At 43.7% G+C, this 24,309-nt stretch overlaps 1 protein-coding gene across 1 annotated transcript in view; it reads left to right on the forward strand.

Moving 5' to 3' along the window:
• GRM7 (glutamate metabotropic receptor 7) overlaps positions 1 to 24,309 on the forward strand; it is a 229,659-nt gene that overhangs the window by 75,513 nt on the left and 129,837 nt on the right. The window contains exon 2 of the mRNA XM_068408860.1: positions 11,704 to 11,920. Within this exon, the coding sequence (XP_068264961.1) occupies positions 11,704 to 11,920 (217 nt within the window). The remainder of the gene's footprint in view (positions 1 to 11,703; positions 11,921 to 24,309) is intronic.

Raw genomic sequence — 24,309 nt, forward strand, 5'->3', positions numbered from 1 at the left:
GTCTTGATGTCAGTGTCTCCAGAGTGGGAAGCCAGCTAAGCCAGAGAGCATCCTTTCCCACTCCCAAGTGCCTGAGGGGTTAGGCCACCATTAATCTTATTCTTACCAGTGTGGTACAAATACAGTTGCGTTTTTGACACAAGTTATTTTGTTATCTGTAGCATTTAATGGACAGACCTTCGTTTCTTCCCTTTGAAATACCGTTGCCTGTTTTATCTGCTGGAGATATCACTTGTGCTTTCTTAGGCTGTGCTAGAAGTAAACCACCCCAAAAGCAGATTCAGTCTTAGCACAAACTCAAAGAATACAGCATATGTGTCTCTTAAACTTGTTCACTCTCTCTTTCATACAGTATCTTCGTAATTATGTTTTAGACATTGTGGTGTGTCATGGGATAAAAGCGTGGCAGAACGTCCATATATGTTGTTTGTAGGCTGAATTTAAATCACAGCATGAGGTTGAAAAGACTATTGCTACATAAGCAGCTTCGTTGTACCACGCGATTCCAAAAATGTGGCCATTAGAAAGGTTATAGGGTCCCTGTACTCCCATCACCTTATGTGAGTTCAGCTAAAAATTGGCTTGAAGTATTAGCTCATAATAGACAAGATCCTTTGATGCTTTGTTAAGATTTCAAATTACCTCTAGCAGAGTGCCATCTATTATTTTCATGCTGCTCTCAAGCTTTCATTCTATCAGGGCTGGAGTTAAAATATGAAGAGCTGTGCATTCTTGCATTGCAATGGATGGGCAATCACCACTGATATTTTAACTGATGTATCCTAGGAGGAATATTCTAGTTAATATTGTAAAAATCAATGCATATGCACTAGTATATATAAGTGTGCTGTGCTGGTCATGTCTCATCCTCAAGATCTGCAAACCAGTAGAGCTTTATCGTTATTGCGTGCGTGCTGTAACACAACAGCTAAGAAACCTTAAAGAACATGATGCCTTTTGATACACAGAACATATTTCTGTCTCTTAAAGGAGTAGTCTTCAATATGTATGAAGCTTTTGTGCCAAGCTTCAGCATAGACAGAGATTTTTATTTAAGTAATTCTCTGAAGGACACAAAGTGAAAGAACAGTTGAATTCCACTGTTCTGCTCCCACCTATTTCTAAAACAATGTGCAATATTGACGGCGGTGTTGGAATCCTGTTCTGCCTTCCTCCAAGGTGTTCTATTTTTGTAGTAGCAGTGCTGTGGGAACTGTGCTTTCTGGCACAGCTTGGTCCAGTGGTTTGAATGAATTATTTTTAAGTATCAGAAACGTTTTGAATTGGTTCATAGACCCTGCTCAAAGGAGCTTGATTATAAAGAATGCGCTTTGCCCGTGGAAAAGGTTATTAGACTGTTAACTGCAAAAAAGGCACTTACTGGAGCTGTAAATCTCCAAACATTCAGCAAAGGAGGTTATATCTGTATTGCTGCTTCATGCCTTTGCTTCTCCATCTGCGGTAGGTCTGTGAGCAGGTCTTTGGTGGCTACGTGTTTCCTATGAAGGTAACGTCGGTGGCCTTGCCTTGGGGACCAAAACCTGGGATTGCAGCCCATGCTTTATACTGCCCACTTCTCTCTGGCACCTCCTCCTGTGGGACAATAGCTAAGCATGACGGATGCAACTTTTTGTTTCTCTAGTTTGATTCAAGTGTTTTTTCTGTCTTGTGGCGGTCTGGAAGAGCTGGGACGTGCCTGCAGGCACAAGGAGTGGGAGAACATTGCTCTGAGAGGAAGGCAGTGCCATGGAAGAGAGAATTTTTTTCTTTTAAATTTCATTTATGCCTGTGTAGGAAAGATGTGAGCCTGTAGGTTCATTATAAATTGTCTCAGTGCAAGAATTTGCAGATCCTAGCCACTCGGGATACGTTTAGTGAGAGACAGGTATCTGTCAGCGTGTGCCTGAGCACCCTCATGCACAGATTAGACAAATGAAAGTATTAATGAATAAAGTATAAATGGGCGATTCTTAATCCACAATATGCAAACTTGTTGAGACAGGTCTTATGTCCTTATTTATTAGAAGGACAGTATTATTTACAGCCTTATAAGGAGAGAAGATGCTTATTTTCGTGCTAACACTCATTTTCCTTAAAATTGTGGATCCTGGTTTCAAGTCATCTATCCAAAGATCTTCCAGTGTTTAAAAGCTGAGAGATCACCTCCTGGTTTGCAGCTATAAAAGCCTAAGCTATGCCATAAGCCCATTGTTGTCACAAGTAGACCTAGTTCTAGGCACAGGTCGTGAAGATTAAATATTTCAGATTTATGGACACCTCTCATTTTACTATGTCTTTATATTTTTTTTTTCTTCCTGCTTCCTGTCTGAGTCAATGAAGTGCTCCCATGAGCCATGTGGACAGTACTAATTGCTGTAATTATTGTTCCCTTAATTGCTACAATTATTTTTTCTGTAGTAATTCATACGAGTACTTTCTTATTCTAGAAAAGGAAGCGGGAGAGACCTTGTAGATATGGAAAAAGCTCCCAGCTTGCCAATATTATTCAGGATGTCTTTCCACTTTAGTGCCATGACAGTTATGCTAAGGACAAAGGTTGATTTATGTGCCTGGAAATGGGCTCTTTCATATGCTCTTTTCAGGTTAGAAATGAATTTAAAAAAAAAATAAATGCATTCAATTAGCAGGCCAGTTATTTGAGAAAACCGAAGTAGCATTGGAGGTGTTTGTTTCAGTAATGGATTGCATCCATTATAATATTGGTAATCAAGGAGTTGTGAATTTTGAAAGGTCCTATTAACCAGAGCCATCGCTCTGGAAGCACGACGGTACACTGCGTTGCTCCACATTGTCGGGACGTCGGAGCAGTGGTGCATCACTCTCTCACAACAGCTCCATTAAGGTCTGTTACTGCACTGTTCAATTACAGAAAGTCCTTTAATAGGACTGGCCTTACCTCTTAATTTCCACCCAACAATCTGCATGGAGCGTCTAATGTTTACTCATTATGTATTGAAACTGAAGTCTATGCTGCACAGCAAGACAATTCAGTGAAATGAAATTGCAGATGACTTCTCCCTGTACTTCCCGGTGTTTTGTCAGACCATTACCCTTCCTGACACTACTTTATTCTTCTATCACTGTCATTCTTGAATTATCTGATACTGAGCGGTCCACAAAGCACTGACCTCATCCAGTTTTTCATTGACGGTTTGTCAAGAACACCTGTAGTTCGGCATAAGTATGGTATTTTGCCATCCCACTTGAAAACTCCCACAAAAATAAAGAACTTGCATGAGGCTTGGGACCTCTGACGTAGGTCCTCAGTTGCAGATGCTGAGCACTTTGAAAACATATCCTTTAAAGTGCTTTGGAAAGTGGGATTTACTCTGTTTGACTGATATGTTAATAGTCCTTGTGGTCTATAAGGTCAAGTTGAGAGAAGACCCATTCACCTATTAGCTGAAGTCATAGTACAGGACAAGTAGTGCAAGATGGAACTCACACACCGTGGTGAGGTTTGGTGGAATGGGCCAACTTGGATATAGGCAAAATTCGTGTACAAGAATCATTTATTGTTTTATTTTGTTAGTGTTTCTTTTGTTGCTCTTGAAGATATTTCTGTTTTATTAAATGCACTTCTCCTCCAGGCTCAGCTTCTCATTTGTATTTGATGTTGTTTATATTTGTATTTCTGTACCTTATGAAATATCTACCCTATTCCCTCGTGGGCGATTGTGTTGAGCTCTAATACATCATTAAGAATTCACTGTGGGATAACCCAAGCGAGGTGGTGATGTGAGCAAACAGGACCTTGTTTGAACACCGGTACCTTTAGTAATTGGTAAACAGAGTGAGAGAAACTGAGGTGAACTGAGATTAATGGGTTTGAATTTTTTCTGTTGTACAAATGCCCTTCTTCAGATGTCCTGCTTTTGTTCACTGCACAGAATTTGCTCTTGTGAAACTTTTGCAAGCAGCAACAGGTTTGCCATATGCCTTCTCCCAGGCAACCAGCGGTAGGACAAGAGGACACAGCCTCAGGCTTCGCCAGGGGAGGGTCAGATTGGACATTAGGAAGCATTTCTTCTCAGCAAGGGTCATTAGGCATTGGAAGGGGCTGCCCAGGGAGGTGGCGGAGTCACCATCTCTGGAGGGGTTTAAGAAAAGCCTGGACATGGCACTTAGTGCCCTGGTCTAGTTGCCATGGTGGTGTCAGGGCAATGGTTGGACTCGATGATCCCAGAGGGCTCTTCCAACCTCATTGATTCTGTGATTCTGTAAACACCTTATGGACTATGGCAGAGCTGTATAGAAATACTTTCTATTGCTCTTAAAATTGATTTACATGAAAACTTTTTCTTGTTAATTGTTTTACCTCATTTTCTCATTGTAAACATTTGATTCTTGAGCAGCTGGAAATGCACTGCTTCTAAAATTTCATCATAAAACAGAATAAGGAGGGATTATCAAAGTAATTTAGAAGGATTTATTCTCATCATTACCTAAGACTGTTGGGAATATTATTCCTTAGTCTTTTAAGAGCCCTGGAGCAAGAATTGCAGTAATATTTGTTTTCATATGCACCTTTCAGGACAGAAATAGGGCACATGCTGCTAGATTGACACCTCGAGAAAATCTACCCAAAGCTACCGATTTCGCAGTGTTTGGTTTTCGGAAGGGCTGGCGAGGAGGGGAACAAAAGGCAGGGAGATTGTTTGTTACATGTGCCCCCCCGTTGAGTTGCTGGCTGCCGTGCCACCGCCTGCTGCCGGGCAGGCAGAGCCGGGGCCGCTGCAGCACCCCACGGATGTCAGCCCCTGATGAACCGGAGTGAACTCGAATTCCCCCTCCAGCCGAGCAGAAATCAGCAGGAAGATTCGTTCCTATTATCTTTGCAAGCTTTGAGTCATAGTCTGATCTTATTTTGTATCTCAGGTAAAATTTTCTTCCTATTCGGAACAAAGTGAAAATGAAGAAAGCGTAGAGGAGTTCTGCCCAGAGAAAACAGCTAGTTAGAAACTTCAAATAAGTTTAATTCAAGGCAATGAAAACGCTGAAGCTGTTTGTTATGCAATTTGAGATATAAATGGTGAACAAAGAGCGGTTGTACTAACTGATGATTAAATCCTGACATGATAAATTTCTACATGAATAAAATCTGAGACCGAAACAGATCCGAGATTGTTAGTCATCCATCAGTTCACACCAAAGAGTTTTGCAGCCAAGCAAAAAGTCTTCAGGCATCTTATTTTTGTAAAGTTAAGTTATTGGCAGGATTTTGCAATTTGTGTCGACTGACACTGCGCTGCCAGATGAGATGAGTTCAAGAGGCTTTATCAAAGTAGGGTATTTTTTTTTTTTTCCCTGTTGTCAGGAAATCATATCAATAAAACTTAATAGGAAGTTGAAAGTAAAAATGCAGCAAACTGTGAACTTAATATTACCCTGGTGGGAGCTCATTAATATCTCAACAGGTACGCTCATGCATTATCTTAATTGCACATGGTCCTCAGGGAAATTGCCTTTTCTGAAGTTTTCTGACTACTGTCATTTGGTGAGCTGGGTTCAGGTGCGCCGTTTTATTAATCTTTTAATAAGTTACTGAGGAGATGTAGCGCAACTCAATCACATCTGAAGTAGCATAGTAGCAATAATTATTTTTATGGTTCCACTGATTTACGAGGTTCTTGGCCGTGCCAGTGGATTTGCCGGCAGAGCTAGGCAGAGGTGATGAGGGTGTGGGCAGCGAGCCCAACGCTTCTGGCAGTTCTGCAGCTTTGGAGAGAGTTGGTTTGTCTCCTGGCACGGGGTCTCCTGCGTGTCTCCAGTTGAGCCGCTGGGCTGGTAGCGAGGAGCGCGCCACTTTCTGTCGGTTTGCGTCAATAGAAGGGTCTGCTCAACAGTGAGAGGAGGAGGAGGAGGATGCGGGGTGAGGTGTTAGTACAAAATAAGTTTGAAATGAAGAATTGGAACAACAAGTTTGTATTTCAGTTGCTTTTTTACTCTGAAACATGCAGTTCCAAACCTGATGTTGGAAGATGTTTGATGTTGCAAAGAGTGACTTGGAAGGCCATCAGAGAGACGTGTTGATCCTTGGCGTGTTTTCTGCTGTGGCTTTAGGTGCAGCTCCTCACAAACAGGCCCTGCTTTTCAAGCAAGACAACCAAGTGTCATCCAGAGAGAGCTTTTCATTAACAAAAGAAAAGGAAATAAATGAAGAATAATGTTCAATGTTAGAAATAAATTAACATTAATTAACCACTGACTAATGCAATGTTCCCAGCATTAATCAGTCACTCTTGCTGTAATCAGAACATCAGCCAGGCAAGCGACATATCACACAGAATCAATGAGGTTGGAAGAGCCCTCTGGGATCATCGAGTCCAACCATTGCCCTGACACCACCATGGCAACTAGACCGTGGCACTAAGTGCCATGTCCAGGCTTTTCTTAAACCCCTCCAGAGATGGTGACTCCACCACCTCCCTGGGCAGCCCCTTCCAATGGCTAATGGTCCTTTCTGAGACATGTAGAACTCCTGGGTGTGGTGTTTGCCGTAGTCCTGTAAATACAAAGACTGCCTTCAGGACAATCTGCCTCCCACATCAGCGATCTGCTTACCCACCTGCTGACACCCGAGTGTCCTTCAGAAAGCCTCAGCTACCCCCGTGTCTCGCTGTGGTGGTGAAGGCTCAGGCAGGACCTCTCTTCGGCTAACGCTGGCTGCTGTGCAGTACGTGAGGAGGACCACAGGCTTTTCTTACTCACAGCCTTGCTGTGTAAGGGCCCGGGGGATTTTCATCCCCTGTGCTTTATCGATTGCAACTCTTCTGCCAAGGTGTTAGAGCCATTTGGAAAGCAGACTATAATTCCCTCGAGCTTTTTGATGTTTCAAACATGTTTCAGAACAGAAAATAGAAAAATGTGATGGAAGAGAAAGCTGGCTGTTCTAAACTAAAGTTTTGAATGTGAGATATCGATGACAAATAGCAGATTTTACCAGAATGAAGGAAAACTGAATCAGTTAAATTGAATCATTTTCTGATTTAATTAATCAGAAAATATTTATCTGATTAATTAAAAAAACCAACCTCATTTAAAATACTCTGTGCTGTGATCCTGACATGGAGGCATTGTACTGCTTGGTGGGTTTGTTGACTGCCCAGTTGTTCCCGTGACAGCAGGACACGATGTCTGAAACTGGACCTTTGCAGGACCAAAAGGAGGATGAGTATGGCTTGAGGGAAGAAGAGTGATGTGTTTAAAAGCTAGAGCGTGGCGCAGGCTATCCAGGACTGTCAGATGGCTTTTCTTTGCAAGCCTGAACCATATTGGCAGCTTTCAAAACCAAAACAGAAAGAAAACTGTCAGCGATTGGTACACCTGAGGGGACATTTAGGGGACACGCTAGGTTAGCAGTAGGACTACAGTTAAGATCAGCTTTAGTGCTCAGGCATCCCTGGCAGCGTCCTGCAGCTTGTTCTGCCTTTCGCTCATTCATCGTGTGTCTGCATGAACGGGCGACTTCCCAGTACAGGGCTGGTCCTCCAGCACCTTTCGGCAGTGCTGCACCATGGTTTTCCAAACTGGTCAGGGTGGAGAAGAGGTGGTTATTAAATGCCCAGCCATTTAATGGTGGTTTTACATGGCTGGCTTTACTAAGGCTTCTTCTGCACCTTCACAACTGTGTGCGTGCAGCCACTGCCTTCCTGGCGCCTGGGGCAGGAGGTTTGCTTGAGTGATGTGAGCCAGGAGGCTCCAGCCTCCTGCCCCGAGAGGAGGCTTGGGCCACTCTTGAGAGGCACCAGCGTGTACTCGAGAGAAGTGGACCAAGGGGATGAATTTAATGATCAGAGTGATTAATCGAATTATAGCCCTTCTTGTTCTCCCTTGGCCCCCTCTCACCCCCCTTGCATGGTGAGACCATCTTCATCATCTTTGGGAACGAAAAGCTGTGAAGTTTGGCCAGCTTGGGGTTGGGTCTTGATGAACTGGGAGAATCCGTTTTTATTTTCAAGTGCACTTCAGTGTTCACAGGAGCTGAAGGGGCATGTCTGTGAGCGTACCTGGTGAGCAGCCGTCAGCATGTAGCGGCACTGTGTGTTGGCTTTTTGGATGTTGGTCTGATTAGCGTAAGCCCTGTGAAGACATCTCGGAGAGGAGAGGCTGTCTGGCCACTGAGGTTTCACTGGAGTTAGTGTGATGTGGTGATTTTCAAACTAAAGTGACTCTCAGTAAAAACAAAACAGTAACATGGAGGAACATATGGTGTGAAACACGGGAGAGAACGTGTCCGTGGGAGGTTTGTCCACATCCCATGGGCTGTGAATGTTAGGAAGAGAAGAAGAAATGCTGAATTGTTAAATTTTAGCTGATGCAAAGAGATGTTCAGTTTGGACATTTGGGATGCCACTTGCATTCATGGGAAGATGTGTGGGAAGGGAAAACGCCTTTCCTTGGTGTGACATGCTCTGACATACTGGACAGCGTTGAACCCTAATGGCTGCAGTCTATATTGTATTCATTTAAGGACTTTTCTCCCCATATTCAGACAAACTTATGAGAATTCTACTCCTTCATGTTGCTTTTAAATATCCTGCAAGAAACATTGGTGAAAAAAAATAATATATGCTTTCTATACTGCAAGTGATTGAAAGAGCCAAAAGTGGTTAATATTTTATGGACAGAGGAAAAAGACTAAAAAACCAAGAAGTCTCCTAAGCAATATAAGCAATAGAGCAAATTCTGTAGAAGCTTTGCTTGTACAAGGGCAGAATATGCTCCTTTTGATTTTTAGTTGAAAAAAGCAGTTGTTGGCAAGTTGGAATACAAACACTTGCCACAGATAAAAATTCATATTTCATCCTTTCTTTTATTTATAATTAAAAAAAGAGCACTCGGTTATCTCATTACGGCTCTGTGTGTGGGACTGGTATGTTGTGTGCTGGATGCTTGTCTAATTAATAATGGGTAAAAGGCACCCATAACGTTAGCCTGGTTGACTGTTCCAGTTAATAAAATATCATCCAACAAATAGATGAATTAAGCTGATAAGCAGCTGAGCAAGCTCCGTTAACTGCTCTGTACAAATGAGAAGAGAGTGATCCCAAAATGTCACCAATCATTTATTACAGCAGCAGTTGGAGGCACAGACAAATTAGGAATTTCAATTATTTTTGGTGGCCAGGTTGCCCCGCATTTTCTGTGCAAACACAGTAGTTGGTGCTAGCTGAAAGCCATCCCTAAGGTAGATTAAAAATAAAGAACCCTGATAAACAAGTGTAATCGATCTGTTTGTCTTTGAGAGTGGTCCCCAAGCTTGGCTGGCCCCTAGGCGAAATACTGAGCAAGTAAATCATGTACCAGCGGTCAACGCCATGCTGGGTTCTTCCCGGCAGCCTCAATTTTAGCTTTTTTAATTTTCTCTGACTGGAACACTGGAAGGGCTTGCTGGCAACATGCTGTCCACAAGCCACAGATCTAAAATAAATCTGGCAAGGCTTTGTAGACGACTGCTGTCTTGCATTAAAAATCGAAAGCATCCCAGCTTTCAGCTTGATTAGCCACCTCTCCGCTTGTAAAACCATCAGACATGCGAAGGAGTGACACGGAATCACAGAACCAATGAGGCTGGAAGAGCCCTCTGGGATCATCGAGTCCAACCATTGCCCTGACACCACCATGGCAACTAGACCATGGCACTAAGTGCCATGGCCAGTCTTTTCATAAACACCTTCAGAGATGGTGACTCCACCACCTCCCTGGGCAGCCCCTTCCAATGGCTAATGACCCTTGCTGAGAAGAAATGCTTCCTGATGTCCAACCTGAACCTCCCCTGGCCAAGCTTGAGGCTGTGTCCTCTTGTCCTATTGCTGGTTGCCTGGGAGAAGAGGCCGACTTCCACTCTGCTACAACCTCCCTTCAGGTAGTTGTAGACTGCACTAAGGTCACCTCTGAGCCTCCTCTTCTCCAGGGTAAACACCCCCAGCTCCCTCAGCCGTTCCTCGGAGGTCAGACCCTCCAGACCCTTCCCCAGCTTGGTCGCCCTCCTCTGGACTCGCTCCAACACCTCAACATCTTTCTTGAAGTGCGGGGCCCAGAACTGGACGCAGTATTCAAGGTGCGGCGCGTCCCAAGGAACGACCGTGCCAGGTGACGGGGGATTCAGTTCTCCAGCATCCATGGTGACAGCTTGAGCACCCGCTGAAAGCTCCAGTGTTTGTTTAGGTTTAATAATGCATAGAAATGAGAGTGGTCCTACACCCACACCCTGAGTCAGCCAGCTCCCTGCGCGGGGGTCCTGCCGGTGCAGGGCTTTGGGTAAGGGCCGCGAGCCGTGTTTCGCTCTGGGCTGGTGCTGAATGAAGCTAAACAGATCTTAAAGAACTCATGTGTTATGGTTTGGGGTGGTTTGTAATAAGACAGGAGATATTACCTTTACAAACAGGAACGCATCTCAACAAATGTTGGGGTATTAAATAATTTTGGACGGTTTGGATAAATTCACTTGTCTGCTGGGTCTTCAGCATCAATTTTGCTTTGCGGATCTGCTTTTGCTCTGCTGTAGTAGTTGTTAACGGACACTCAGACGTGCAGATATCGTGTGTGTTCTGTGGAAATGCTGCCTTTGCTCTCATCTGCTGCTGACCCCTGTGGGAACCGAAGGCGCTGAGCCCTTTGCAGTGTTGAGCCTGGGGAAATATAATGTTTATGCTTCTGAGAAGGCAAGAGAGCTAATAAATACTTGTAGGAATGTTGTGCAGAGACAGAAAATGAGAATGCAGAAGATGCTTGTACTGAGGCATGAAATACTGACCTTTCAGCAGTGTAGAAGTCTCAAATCATTATATATGATCATGTTTGTGTATATTGCAAATCTTTTCTGTCCCTCCTTGGCATCTCAAGTGAGAATTATGGCAGGTTCCTTAATTTAAGGAACAGTCCCAGACTGTTACTCAAACAATTGCATAATGTGTTTGGGGATTAACATACTGTCAGCTTGATAACTGCTCAGGGACCTTTGTTATCAAGGAGAAAATAGCCCTGAACAGTACTCTGGTCTCTCTGTTGTACAAACTAACCATCAGTCTCCTTCGCACTCTGCCGGGAGAAGGAGAAGCAGGAGCTGGTTTGTCATTGGCAGGCAGAGTTTTAGGACTCAGCTGAATTGTGACCAGGTTGTCTTTGTGGGACAGAGATGTCCGTGCTCAGCAATCTTCACGGCTGTTCTTCACCAGAAAGAATCAAAAATAAACATTCTTTTGTTTAAATCTGGAGTCACAGTTTAACGTTTAAGAGCTTCTTCATCCTCCAAAAACTGATGAAGGGTCCTTCTGGCTTTCAGCCAGCGATGACAGGTACAGATGTAAACTCGGTTGCATTTAGGATCCCAAAATAACCTGATGCTAATAAAACCAGAACACCAATAAAAAGGACATAGTGAGAAAAATGGGTTGTGTGTGCTGTATTTGATTGAGATTGCCTGAAGGGAAGAAATTATGAATGTGCACATATACAGTTGTTTTCAATTGATTAATGATTTTTTTGTGTAAATTGAAGTCAATTAAAAGATTATTTCTTTGACTTGTACGTTGTAAAGGAACATGATGAAGAAGTATAGATGGATGCAACGAAGATGAACTGAGGCTCAGCTGAAGCTTACTGCTTTAGCTAACTGCTGCAAGAAGTGCAATAAGTATATGAATATGTATATTTATCAGAAATTATTTTTTTCTACAGATCCCACAAATCAGTTATGCCTCAACTGCACCAGAGTTGAGTGATGACAGGCGCTATGATTTCTTCTCACGTGTGGTTCCTCCAGATTCCTTCCAAGCACAAGCAATGGTGGACATTGTGAAAGCTTTGGGATGGAATTATGTGTCCACTTTGGCATCTGAAGGGAATTATGGAGAAAAAGGAGTCGAGTCCTTCATGCAAATTTCCAGAGAGGCAGGTAGGCAATGCCCATCCTCCCTCCAGCAAACGCTATAGAAGTAATGAATGTTATTTTGTACCAAATGTTACATTATTTTTCTAGGACATATGTTTGATTCTAAAGTTGCTCCCGTTCTTTGCAATGCCTCTGTAATGGCTCCTAGATACTCTCATTCCTAAATTGCTTATGGAACTTCAGAGAGTTTGAAACCTTAGTGGTTTTCAATCATTTCTGGAGAAAATAGAAAACCCTGAGTCTTATCAAGCTCCTACTGTTCCACTGGACGGCATTATATGATGTTGACATGGGTAGCAGACAGGTTTTAAAATGCTGAGCTTTTATCTCTCCACAGCTAGAAATTCTGTGAAGACTGCTTGTTACCAGACATTGACTTGTGTCGTACTATTGCTGTTCACCTTTCAGATCACTGCCTCATTTGTATTGCTTTTCTTTAGCATTTCTCTTGACCGATTCAGTTGAGAAAATTCATAATCTTTTACTTGAAGGCTCAGAGTTTACCGGCCTGGGATACAGAGGCAACAAACTCAGCGGTATGGCGTGAGGCACGTCAGACCTTTGGTGTGATGCATCATGTTTTTCATGTTGCTGGTTTCGTTTAATGGTGTCCTAAGAAGGCCAGACTGTGGTGGACAATGTCACTATCAGTGAGAGATGTTCCAAGAGGACAGGGAGATGCCGTGTCTTGCGCTGGGTCAGGCTTATGGTATCGAGTCGAGCCATCATAATTTTGTTGACAGAAATCTCTGCCTTTACAGCTTGCTTTCCTCTTCTGGTACAAAACGTGGGCTTTAGAGAGGGGAATCCGGAATTATTTCATTATTTTGCTCTCACAGAAGGAACCTATACTTGCATAAATTTGTCTGTTCATTCGAATGCATATTTATGTGGTATTAAAGAAAAAGGCTTTGGATTTAAAACTGCAGGAAATGACAAATGCCAGTGTTCATTATAATTTAAAATTTACTTTATTTGCAAATATCCACTGTTGCAAAATCATACTAGAAATGTGTTCTCTATGTCAAGGACAAACTCTAGTTGAATAATACTGTATCATTTTATGACATTCTGTAGAATTAAATGAATGATAGGAGCTGTTCATGTAGTCAACACGTAATTCAATGTCCTTTGTTAAAAAATAAAGCATAAACCCAAAAGAATGCCCTGCTTGAAACAGCTTTGCATGCAGGGTGATATAGGTCACACCTACAAGGTTAAGACACTAACAGGGGTAGTGCATAAACTTTCTGTCATATACACAGCCTGCCTTGGCTGGGAACTGGGATAACCCAGTCCCTGGTGCTGCCCCCGACCCACTACAGCTGCTTTTTCTTCTTAGGGCTGGGCTGAATTTTTTGTGTGTTACACAGATAAAGCTTAGGTGAAGTTCTGAAGGGATTTGATACCTGTCAACAAGTTCCCTGGCTTTTTATAACCCTGGGAAGTGTAAGACAGTCCTGTTGTCTAGATATTTACTGGAGCACCGGCCATGCTCTCAGGCAGCCCTGGAGAGGGGTCCTGACCTTGATCCCCCACGGGGAGATGGCACCTTGTCCATCAGCTTCGGGGATCGGCTGTGACCATCTCTCAGGTGCTGTTCTGGGGGGTCTTGTTGCCGTGGGACCTGCCTGTGCTCTGGGGACGTGCCCTGGAGGGTGCAGCACTTTTGGGGTTGCTTTCCTGGTGTCTCATGCGGCTGTGTCTGCTTGGGGACATCTTATGCAAAAGAAATTATTGACCAGGCTGTCAGGTGATTGCTGTAATATCAGGGTTTGGAAAGAGCCCCCTGAAGAAGCAGTAAGCAGCAATAATTTTACTGACTCATGGCTGTGGTGTAGTTACAAGCTCCTTGATCTACTTAAAAACATTTGAGTGGTCAGGAGACGTGTGTCTGAGTCTATGAAGTGAACAGTCCTCTCTGATGAGGAACAGAAGGGACAGGAGGTTTCACACGATAGGGAAGTACTACCAAGATCAGTGCACTTTGAGTATTAAATATATTTAAATGGGTCCAAATGTATGTGGCCTGACTGTGGTGTGTAATTCTGCAGTATCTTCACAAAAGCAGTCAGGCACAGTGAACGCTGCGGGGACCGGGAGGGTGGGATGGGCGAGCACACTCGTGATGATCCCACTGCTACGGTTCGAGTAGTTTAACGTGGTGCTTGGGGTGCCAATCAAAACTCACGCTAATTAGAAACTCATGCCAGAAGCAACAGCAATGCAACAGCAGCGGGAGGAAGTTTTTTCCTTAGTTAAAAGATTTGATTCTCCTGGAAATGAGGGAGGCTGTGGATTACCTGCTCTTCCCAACTTGGAGGGTGTGCTCAGCACACCTGCAGGGGTGTGGGGAGGATGAGGAGAGGGGTTCAAGCGGTAAGGCACGGTTTGCCTCATTTTTCAGTTAGCTAAAGCACGTGATGTTTTTCAGGAGGAGTTGTGCTATGCTTAAAGCATTGGCCATTTAGTTTCTGTGTTTCGGCTTTGGTCCCGTTCAGCGCTGGATGCTGTGTGGATTGATTGTCACAGCGGCCACCTCAGAGCAGACATCAGAACCCAGCAAGGCTGCAGCAAGACTTTGCAGCAACACCACGGCTGTGTGCAGGCAGGCCTGCTACTCCCCTGCGCTCAAACCCGGGAGCCCAGCACACAAGTAAACAAAGTCGTGGCACAATAAGCTCTGCAGCCTGGGGCAAATGGGGCAATGCAATAGGTGCACGTATAGCTCCAGGTTTTTTCAGTCCTGGCTCCTTCATGCTGCCTGGGCCATGACAAGACGCTGTGGCACTGGCTGCAGTTCACTGTTTGAGAGCTTTCCTGGCTGTAGGGATTTCAGAGCTGGCGTGAGTCCTGCCCCCCGTGACCCCCTTTTAACGAGCAGCAGAAAAGAGCTGGGAGAGGTCAGAGCACGGTCCCTGTGTGGGTTCTCCCCTGTGTGGTCCCTTAGGACCAGGCGCATCTGCCAGGAGCAGGAACAACCCTGGAGTGCAGGTAATTAGTCAAAGTTTGAGGCACACCAGCAATCAGCAGTCATTATTAGCTCTCTGACAATTGCCTTGTATCTCATAATCAGTGTCTTTTGGCAGAAAAGAAGATTTAGTCCATAGGTACCAGCACGTTTATTGTCTTTGGCCTCAAATCTGTAGCAGCTAATTATCCTAAATTCAGTGTTTTATCCAAACTTGTTTCTGATTCAGCCAAGATCTTAGGAATTGTAAGGATGAGTAGAAAGTGCTCTCCTTGCTTAGTTTTCAAATATGCTTTAGTCTGTAAAGACTCGGCTTGATCCTTTGAGTTCATAATTCTTCACAAAGTGACTTTTATTATGAGTACTTCAAGCGAGTTTGAATATGTCATTGTGGCAGGAGATGAAGATTTGAAACATGCTCTGCAGTCTGTGGGATTAATAAATTAGAGGAATGGTCTAATTATGGAAAATCTAAAGGACAATTTCAGATTATTAATGAAACTACAGAATACTTGAATTTCAAAGATTAATTCATCTTTGATTTTTTTTTTTAAAGATTAATCTGTACCAGAAGGTTAATTGCTATCTGTTAGAAATATATATATGGAAGTCGTTAGCAAAAGACCACTTGAATGCCTCCTAACAGATAAATGAAAGATCTAGTATGCATTTATTCATCTTTTTCTCTCCAAAAATCACCCATTTTCACAGATGAGTACGCTGGCTGCTTTGCTTGTGGAGACTTTGGTGCTCACTCCACGGGCTGCAGCCCAAATGGTGTCAGGAGGGGGCTGCCCGGCCCCACCAGCCCCCACGTCTGCTGCTGTTACCTCTCTCCTGCCTTTCCATAGCTCCCTTGTCCAGCTCCATCTCAGAAATAAGTATTTCCACGCAGCAAGGCTGATTGTGAGCACCGTTCTGCTTGTTTGCACAAACTAGGCCTGTTGTGTTGTACAGAGCAGCGTGAGAGTATCTTCATCTACAAACTAAGAATTAATTAGTCTAGATGATGTTCTCAACCATTTGGAAGGACTGGAGAAGCAGAATTCTGGAAAAGCATGTCTTCTTTCTCTGTGTACTAAAGACATGAAAAAAAAAGGATTAAAGCTCTTGTACCAGTGTGCTGATATGATTATATATACTGCAGTTTCTTCTGAAGACTTTTAGCTGCGGTGTCATATTTGTTACAAAGCTATCATCACCTTGACAGAACAAAAAAGCAGAAAATCCACTTTAACATAGGGAGCACAACACTTGCAACAGTCTCTTTATCTTCTTTTCCCCTTTTTTTGCTGAAGACTTTTTTGAAATATTCATTTCTTTAGTTCTTCTGTCTCCGTGATCCTCGAGTGCTGCGCAAGCCTCTGTTACATGAGGTTGAGAATATCTGCATGCAGCAGGGACAGCCTAGATGTGCCTGCTGCAGGGGCTGGATTTCCTCAGAGACAGAAGAAACATCAAAAAACATTCACTGTCGGGGCAAAGAAGAGACCCCTGAAATTCTGAACCTTCTCCTTACCCTCATAAGTACGAGTTTTTTCCAGCAGTGATACTGAAGTGTTTCTTTTCTATGCCCCCATTTAAACTTGAATTTCCTCTTTATCTTGTTTTTCCCAGCTTTATATTTGCTAGTAAAACCCATATATATACACACATATACATATCTATATGAGACACATTGCCCTTACGTCTAATTGTCACTCCACCTAAATCAGATGAACGACTTCTTTTGCCTGCTGTTATAATCTGTGCATTAACTGGTATAGTCTCCTAATGAGTTGGTGTATTTACAAATTAGCTACATATGATTAATTACCTCCTCCAGAAAATATTTTCTATGGTTTGTTATTGGTAGCAAAGACTGTTTTAAACCTCTTTAGCCACCTAAATGTGAAAATATGAGAGCTTTTCCTAAAGCCTTGATGTTTGTTTTCTACCCTGACTTGTGTTTTTAGAAAGATCTGAATCTTTTGATTTGGGTTTTTGGTGATCTGAGTCATCTCATGGTACTTTCTGTGAAATCTTCAGTGTCGTATATCATGGTTTGCTGCTCTAATTCAGTGCTTACCTTCTCTGGGAGCTGCCTGTTAAAAGCCAAGAGCTGCTATATCATCCCTCAGTGATTCACGCAGCGTTTTTTGTAGGCTCGTGTAGGTCTGTTCAGCTGCCTGCAATGATCCTGAATCTGCATTTTTGTAACAGAACTTAATTTTTATGCTGTCTATTGGGAATTCCATTAGCACAAATTAGTGCTGGATAACATGAAAGTTCAATCATTGCTACGAGGGAGTTGTACAACAGTGTTTTAAGAAGGGAGAGGAGACTATTCTGTCTGTATATCTCAAATAAAGTACTGATTCCTAGCGCCAAGTAGAAAATCCTGATTTTTTTTTTTGTCTTACATTCTGATGTTAATGAAACATCTCTTTTTTTTTTCTCTCTTGATCCATTAAAGCCCTACTGAATGGGTTTAGAATACTCATTACAAGGAGCAGTCACCCAAAACTGGGAAAGGAAGGTGCAAAAATTTAGTGATGTCACCCAGCCGTTCTGTCAGAACCCTGGGGCTGAAATCTCAGTCCTGCTGACACCGGTGAGACAGTAACCCAAGGGGCAGCAACCCTCTGTAACGTTTCAGAGCAAACACTAGAGCTCACGTGTTGACAAATTCGTCTATAAATATGTTTTTGAAGTGCAGCCCAAAAACCATCCTAAGAAAAGCAGACATTGTCCCAGTGGTGTTTCGCGTGTATCCAGGTGCCATCGCTTCAGGGACCAGCAGCTCTCAGGAGGGTCACAGAGCCCCGTGCTTTTGTGGAGTTTGAGGGTTCAGGGCTTCCTGAATTCCTAAATTCATTTATATCTGAGCACTTTAAGTGGTTTCCATTTTTCTTTCTATTTTCTCAAATATCTATGCACCTGTCCCTTTTGGTGTTTGGTGGTGTTATGTTAAATAACAATGTTAGGAAATCTATTATTTTCCTTCCTGTGTTTTGCCAAATAACAAATGTTTTGTCATCTCAGAAAAAAGTCAAGGAAAATTGCTTTCTGAAGTTGTACCAGCTTGTGTTGTGTGCTGCAGTCTGTCAGCTTTAATAGGATTTTGTTTTAATTGTAACTGATCTAGTAGAAGATGCACTGGACTTATTCTCCAGGGTGTTTTGGACTGCATTTAGAGCTTCATAGTATACTTCTGAGTATAATATGCTATATCTATAGTATAATAGAGTTCAGGGAGAAGGAAAGAGGTAAAGATATGACGTGATGACTACCTTCGTGTCTCCTTATGTGGAATCTGAGCCCAGCTCCACGCTGGCACACGCAGAAGCTTGCACTGTCCTCCTGAGTGATCTCACACAGCTGGTTCCTTGGTGAAGTATTATTGGACAGCTGTAACGGGCTGCTGTCACAGCTAGAGCATAAGTCACTTTAATGATAAGTATCTGCCTTTTTATGGCATTTATTGAACCTTTGGAGATTGCATTTCAAGGACAGAATAAAAATGAAATAGGCAATTCTTGTTACTAAACAAATAACTGCCATCACCCTTTAAAAGTGTTACCCCAAATTTAATAAAACATTGCTTTATGGTTATGGGAAATGCATCATGTGGATCAGCTGAAAACAAGTGATTGGTTAAGCCCAAAGCAGAGCCCCATTATTTCAAAGCAGAGAAATGTATTGCTGAGCCTTTATTTTTACCAGGAAAGTTGGACACCCTGGGAATGCTCCCACAGTTTGCAGTGTGCATGTTTAAGAAAAGCCTGGACATGGCACTTAGTGCCCTGGTCTAGTTGACGTGGTGTCAGGGCAATGGTTGGACTCGATGATCCCAGAGGGCTCTTCCAACCTGGTTGATTCTGTGATTCTGTGAGTGAAGAAGTTGGTTTGATGCAGATTCAGGAAGTTATTCATCCCAATGCAGTGTTTTTATTTGTTCTGTGGAAGGTTTTCTGTATCTCAAGGGTAATACGTTCCTCTTGGTGTGGAGCAGAATCGGAGAAGCAAAGCATTCGTCTTTGTTCTGCATCCATCTTCTGCTGGGAAGAACAGAAATTTGCTAAAAAATAGTGGTGGAAATATTAGAGGAAGGAACAAAAAGTATGTCAGTGTGCATTAGAAAGCTTGAGGAGAAGGTCCTAGTGAAGTGCAAAAGCTGATGTTGTTTTGGGGAGGAGTAGGGGGAAAGGAGGGAGTTCAGATTCACCAAACAGTAAAAGGAAGGAACAAGTCCGTGGAAACAGCAAGACAGGTGTGAAGATTAGGAGGAGGAGAGATGAAAAGCCATAAAATGGAAGTTCATAGAAGCGGCTGGAGTCGGAAAGATTAAGCCACGTCAGGGAAAAAAAATCTATGGATAAGGAAGACTTGCTGTAGAGAGAGGGCTAGAATATGACGTTTGTTTCACCAAAAAAAAAAAAAATTATGATTTCAGAAACAGAATTGAGTTTGTGAAAACTTTAAACTTCTGGAAGATAAAACAGAAATTCCTTCCAACGTCCATTTTTTTCTGCTGGAGGTCAATGAAACCAGGCTTCCTAGACAATTGCATCTGAGTGCCTTTGCTCCTCACTACGCTTTTTCTCCTGCTTCCCAGCCTACCCGGGGGGAGAAGGTGGAGCCTGGGAATCCTGGCTCCCATTTCGCCTCCGCCTACAGTGCCTGTTCCTGCGTATGGTGCGAGGCGTCTTGGCAGTTTTCCTGAAGGAATAAAGTGAATTTCATAAGAACCTTCTGCAGAGGAAGCCCCTGCTGTCATTTTGACTTTCCCCGTGGGAAATAGAAATACTGTGATTACACTGAGATCTTCGCATGGGATATGTCTGTTTTGCAAAGTAGGATGGATTTGTTGGAACATCATTTGGGACCGGCTCTAAATGCATTTCTGCATCTGAAGGGTAATATATAATCGGATGCAGTAAGTTATTCCAGTTTCTGTCACTGAGATCCTGCATCCCAGGTGGAAATACAAAATATTGCCTTGTCTTGTACCTTCCATACTTCACGGTCCCTTTTCACTTTGTGCTTATGCAAAGAACAGCTTCCAGAGCCGTGGGGGAGTAACGGCACATAAATAATTCTAAGATGCCTCTTCCATCATGCGCCCTCCCCTGCCTTCTTCATTCCTTATCCTTCCTCAGACAACAGAGGATGACAAACGTCCTGAACCCTTCACACCCGGGGAAGATGGCTTTCATGCATTGCTAGCGATCTTCCGGGCACGCCAAAAATACGCCCTGGTCTGTCTCTGAAGCTGTTTAAGCCATCCACAGCCCAGCTTCCTTGGGTAGAAAAAAAGATCAATGAGAGGAGAAAGTCACTCTAACTGGGTGTACGTACCCCGATTTGCAAAATCGTAGCAGGTAGTAAACGATGATCAATGGAGTTTGTGCTCTTTTCTTACGCGTTCTTAGGGAAGTTATTTATCAAGGCAGTGTTTGAAATACCCACACTGTTCGCTCTAGTATATTCAACAAGATATCTGAGCTGAAAATGTGAATTTTAAGTGATTTAGACATATAGCCAGGACGTTGGGAAGATATATACGCACAGTTTATGTTGCAGGCTGCTCCCTTTCCTTTCCCTTTGGTGTTTCAAGATTCATGTGTTTTTCAGTCTATAAGGAAGCAGGAGGCCATCTCGCTTGCTCGCATAGTGGAGATTATTGTATTATTTCAACACTTTGCTGATGTTCGTTATTTAACCAAAAGCCTCGTGCTGACGATACCCCTCCCTCTTCCCAGGCAGGTGCCTCGCTGGTCCTGTATCACGCGGTGCTGCGGGTGGTCACATCAGCACGCGTAACCTGACGTGCCAGCAGCACGTCGCCGGTGCTTTCAGTGTGCCCTGCTCACATCGCTTCTGGCCTGTTAATAGCACAAAGTTGATAAAAAGGCAAATTATTCAATTAGTTTATTATCAAAGGAAGATTTAACATGTATTTCATTGTGTAAAAGCGGAGATGAAACAGATTAAACTGTGGGTAATAGAAAGGGAACTCAAACATGCAGATGTTCATTTGAAATTCAAGCTGGGTTTTGTGCTGACGCTGGATGCTGCAATACGCACCGACGCTCTCTCCTCACCCATAATAAACAGCAACACTTCCCTGGGTTGCTGTGTGTTTGGGAGAGCCCAGGTATGACAGAGAGTTCTGCTGAGGTTAGACACGCGTTGTCTTTGCAGCCTGAGAAACACGTATCGCTCGCAGGACCCGGGGCTGCAGCGTGGGTCCCGCGGGGCTCCGGCTCCTCTCCCCAGCTTGCTGCCTGCCTCTGGGCAAACGCAGCCTGGTGTAGGATGTAGAAGAGCCCATGAAGAGCAGCTTCGTGCTGCTCTGCTCACCTGCCTGAGGCAGGGAGCCGCTCTGATCAACCGCTCCCCGTGTCTGTGCTTGAGCTCTGGTGTGTCGGTGCATCCTGGCGCTGCTTTGGAGAGCGAGTGCCATGTCCTCACGGTGATGGGGCTCGGTGAGCCGGTTCTCTGGGTGCCAGCACGTTCCTGCCCATGGCCCGGCTCTGGGATGAGGGAAGGTGGCTTCCTGTGGAAAATAAATAGTAGAAGTGTTTCAGGTAGCTGCTTTGTGATGGAAGATTTTATCCAGATGTAAGAAGTCTGGAAGTGGTTATCTCAGGCTACGATCAAGAAAATCCTCTCTTTAAGCATTGGTTAAAGATAAATTGTAATTTAATTCCCTGAATGTATTTTGTTTCTCCCCTTAATTTCACTAATCCGTATGTCTCATCAACCTTTTAATTAATTCTCGGTTTATCTTATATCTATATCTTGTCCTTTTCCAGCCTATCTTTTTTTCCTCAGATCACTTTGTCCTCTTTCTTCACAAGTCTCCGCAGAGCTGTCCTTTGGTCCCTCGCCTGTTGTGCCAGTTTGGGAGCCCCCCAGACAGGACTGGCATTCGGGCTGATGCTCCTGCCCGTCTGCTCTGCAGCTTCGGCAGGGCTCTACCATGGCTGATGCCACATCAGCCCAGAGGACAAGGAGGTCTTCTCTGCTGGCTCTGCCCGTCTGGGGCCAGTCAAAAGTAGTTTTCTTCAGCTGGTGAAATTCTGTCTCTGCTGTAAAATGGTGTCTTCTCGACCTAAACCCCTGCATTGTGGCATCGTGTCACAGTGTCAGTGAAAAGACCATTTCAAAGGCAGTGGGACCGCAGAATCAATGAGGTTGGAAGAGCCCTCTGGGATCATCGAGTCCAACCATTGCCCTGACACCACCATGGCAACTAGACCAGGGCACTAAGTGCCATGTCCAGGCTTTTCTTAAACACCTCCAGAGATGGTGACTCCACCACCTCCCTGGGCAGCCCCTTCCAATGGCTAATGACCCTTGCTGAGAAGAAATGCTTCCTAATGTCCAGCCTGAACCTCCCCTGGCCAAGCTTGAGGCTGTGTCCTCTTGCCCTATCGCTATTTGCCTGGGAGAAGAGGCCGACTCCCACTGTGCTACAACCTCCCTTCAGGTAGTTGTAGACTGCACTAAGGTCACCTCTGAGCCTCCTCTCTCCAGGCTAAACACCCCCAGCTCCCTCAGCCGTTCCGACCAAGCCCAGTGTGCTCTCAGGACTTGCCTATACTCAGTTATGGTTATTTCTAATGACTTTGATTCCTCAAGACGAAGGCCCGTGTTGAGCTGTGTTGATCAGAGCTTTCTAGGAGAGGTGTCCTCTGGTTAAGTTCTACACCGGCAAGTCGGGAAGCTGACCGTGAGCTTGCAATGCAGTAATCCCAAATACAGCAGCTTTTCTGCTTAAAGAATGAAGGATTTCACTTAAATGGTCATGTTTTAAGAAGAGTGCAGGGTGCAGATGTGAAACAGCAGGAAGCTTGTTTCGACAGCTTTTCATTGAATTTTCATTGCTGTTTATATATTTCTTTTAAAGCCAATTTTATATTCAGGCAAAAGAATGTCTAGACAGATTATCTAAAAAATTCTATTGGCTAATTAAGATTATACTGCTGGTATATCACTGCTGGATAACGTGTGGACTCTGGTTAAGAAATGGCCTTCATTTTTGCAGCATGTGCCTTTTGCTGAGCTTTCTTTTATTGTTCCTCAGGAGGGCTTTTTTCATATCTGACTATTCCAATGTCAAAACCAAACGCCACTTGAAGGCTTACATTTGGACATCTGAATCGATATGAAGGAACCTGAGTGTCTTGATTTTTTTCCCCAGGTACTGAGCGTTTGTGGTTTCCATTCAAATTGATTGGAGATGCAATTGCTCTGTACGTGCAGAAATCAATCCAGCCTTAAATAGTCGCGTCTCAACGTTGTGGCCTCAGCATTCATGTAAGGTGGGAGACTGACAGCCCTGCAAAATCCAGCTCTGGCGCCGTCGTGCAGTAACCTGGTGCTGTGTCTTATCAGAGGCAAAATCGCTGGAGGAGTCGTGCTCCCAGAGGTAACGGCGTTCGCTTTGATAAATAACTCATCTCTGGTCTGAGCCAGCTGGCTTATCAAAGAGCATTTATTTAGAGGTTGGGATAAGGGGTGTTTTCTTTGGACACTTGTGCATCAAAATTGGTCTTATTTTGCCAGCTCAAAGTGAGGGATAAGAACAGTGTCCTGTTTACCCTGAGCCAGGATTAATTTCAGCTTGGATATTCCTGGGTTTGAGTTTTTACCTGTTAGTAATTCCCTGAACCAGTTCATTTCTTGTGTTCTTCATTCTTAGGAAAGCACAGAATAGTCACTGCAGCCAGAGCTCACCTCAAACCTCCAATTGCTGTAATCAAATAACTTTCATTTATTAACATCAGGAAGGAAGACAGAGAAGCAGCATCACAATATTGCAGCTAAAGTCTGTAGTACACAAGGTGTTCCTTGGAATAAACATCTTTTGAAAAACCTCTGCAGAAGCTCGCAGACAGTATGGGCCATCTTCCCACTCAGATGCCCTATGATGCCACCGCTCTGTAAGATGCACTGAAAAACAATTAGCACGTTTTGAGTGCTTTGCAGAATTTTATGTGTCTTCTGCCTCTTGAGGCTCTGGCAAATAACGCTGTTTCACTCGAGGTTTCTTTGATGAGGGTTTTTTTCTCAGTCTTTTCCAAGAGCAAATACAGGAGCTGGTGTTACAGTGCAGTCAATCCAGCAATTTACCATCCTACTTCTTGAGAACTTCAAAACTCATTAAAAGCACCACTTGTTTTTAAAGCCACACCATGTTCTTCTCTGCTTCCCTCTTCTTCCTCCCCTTGCCTTTGTGTTACTGCCTCTGAGATTAAGGGCATCAGGAACTTCAGTGTCCAAAAATGTCATTCATTTAACATCAGCACAAATAGATCTTCTAGGCCATCATAGCCATTTCCTCAGATTTCTGAGGAGATTTCTTCTCCCTGGTTTCAACCCTGCATGGCTCGTAAACAAAGCAAGATAACATCGTGTTTTGTACTTGCTG

The sequence above is a fragment of the Nyctibius grandis genome, chromosome 10 (genome assembly GCF_013368605.1).
Source record: "Nyctibius grandis isolate bNycGra1 chromosome 10, bNycGra1.pri, whole genome shotgun sequence".
NCBI lineage: Eukaryota > Metazoa > Chordata > Aves > Nyctibiiformes > Nyctibiidae > Nyctibius > Nyctibius grandis.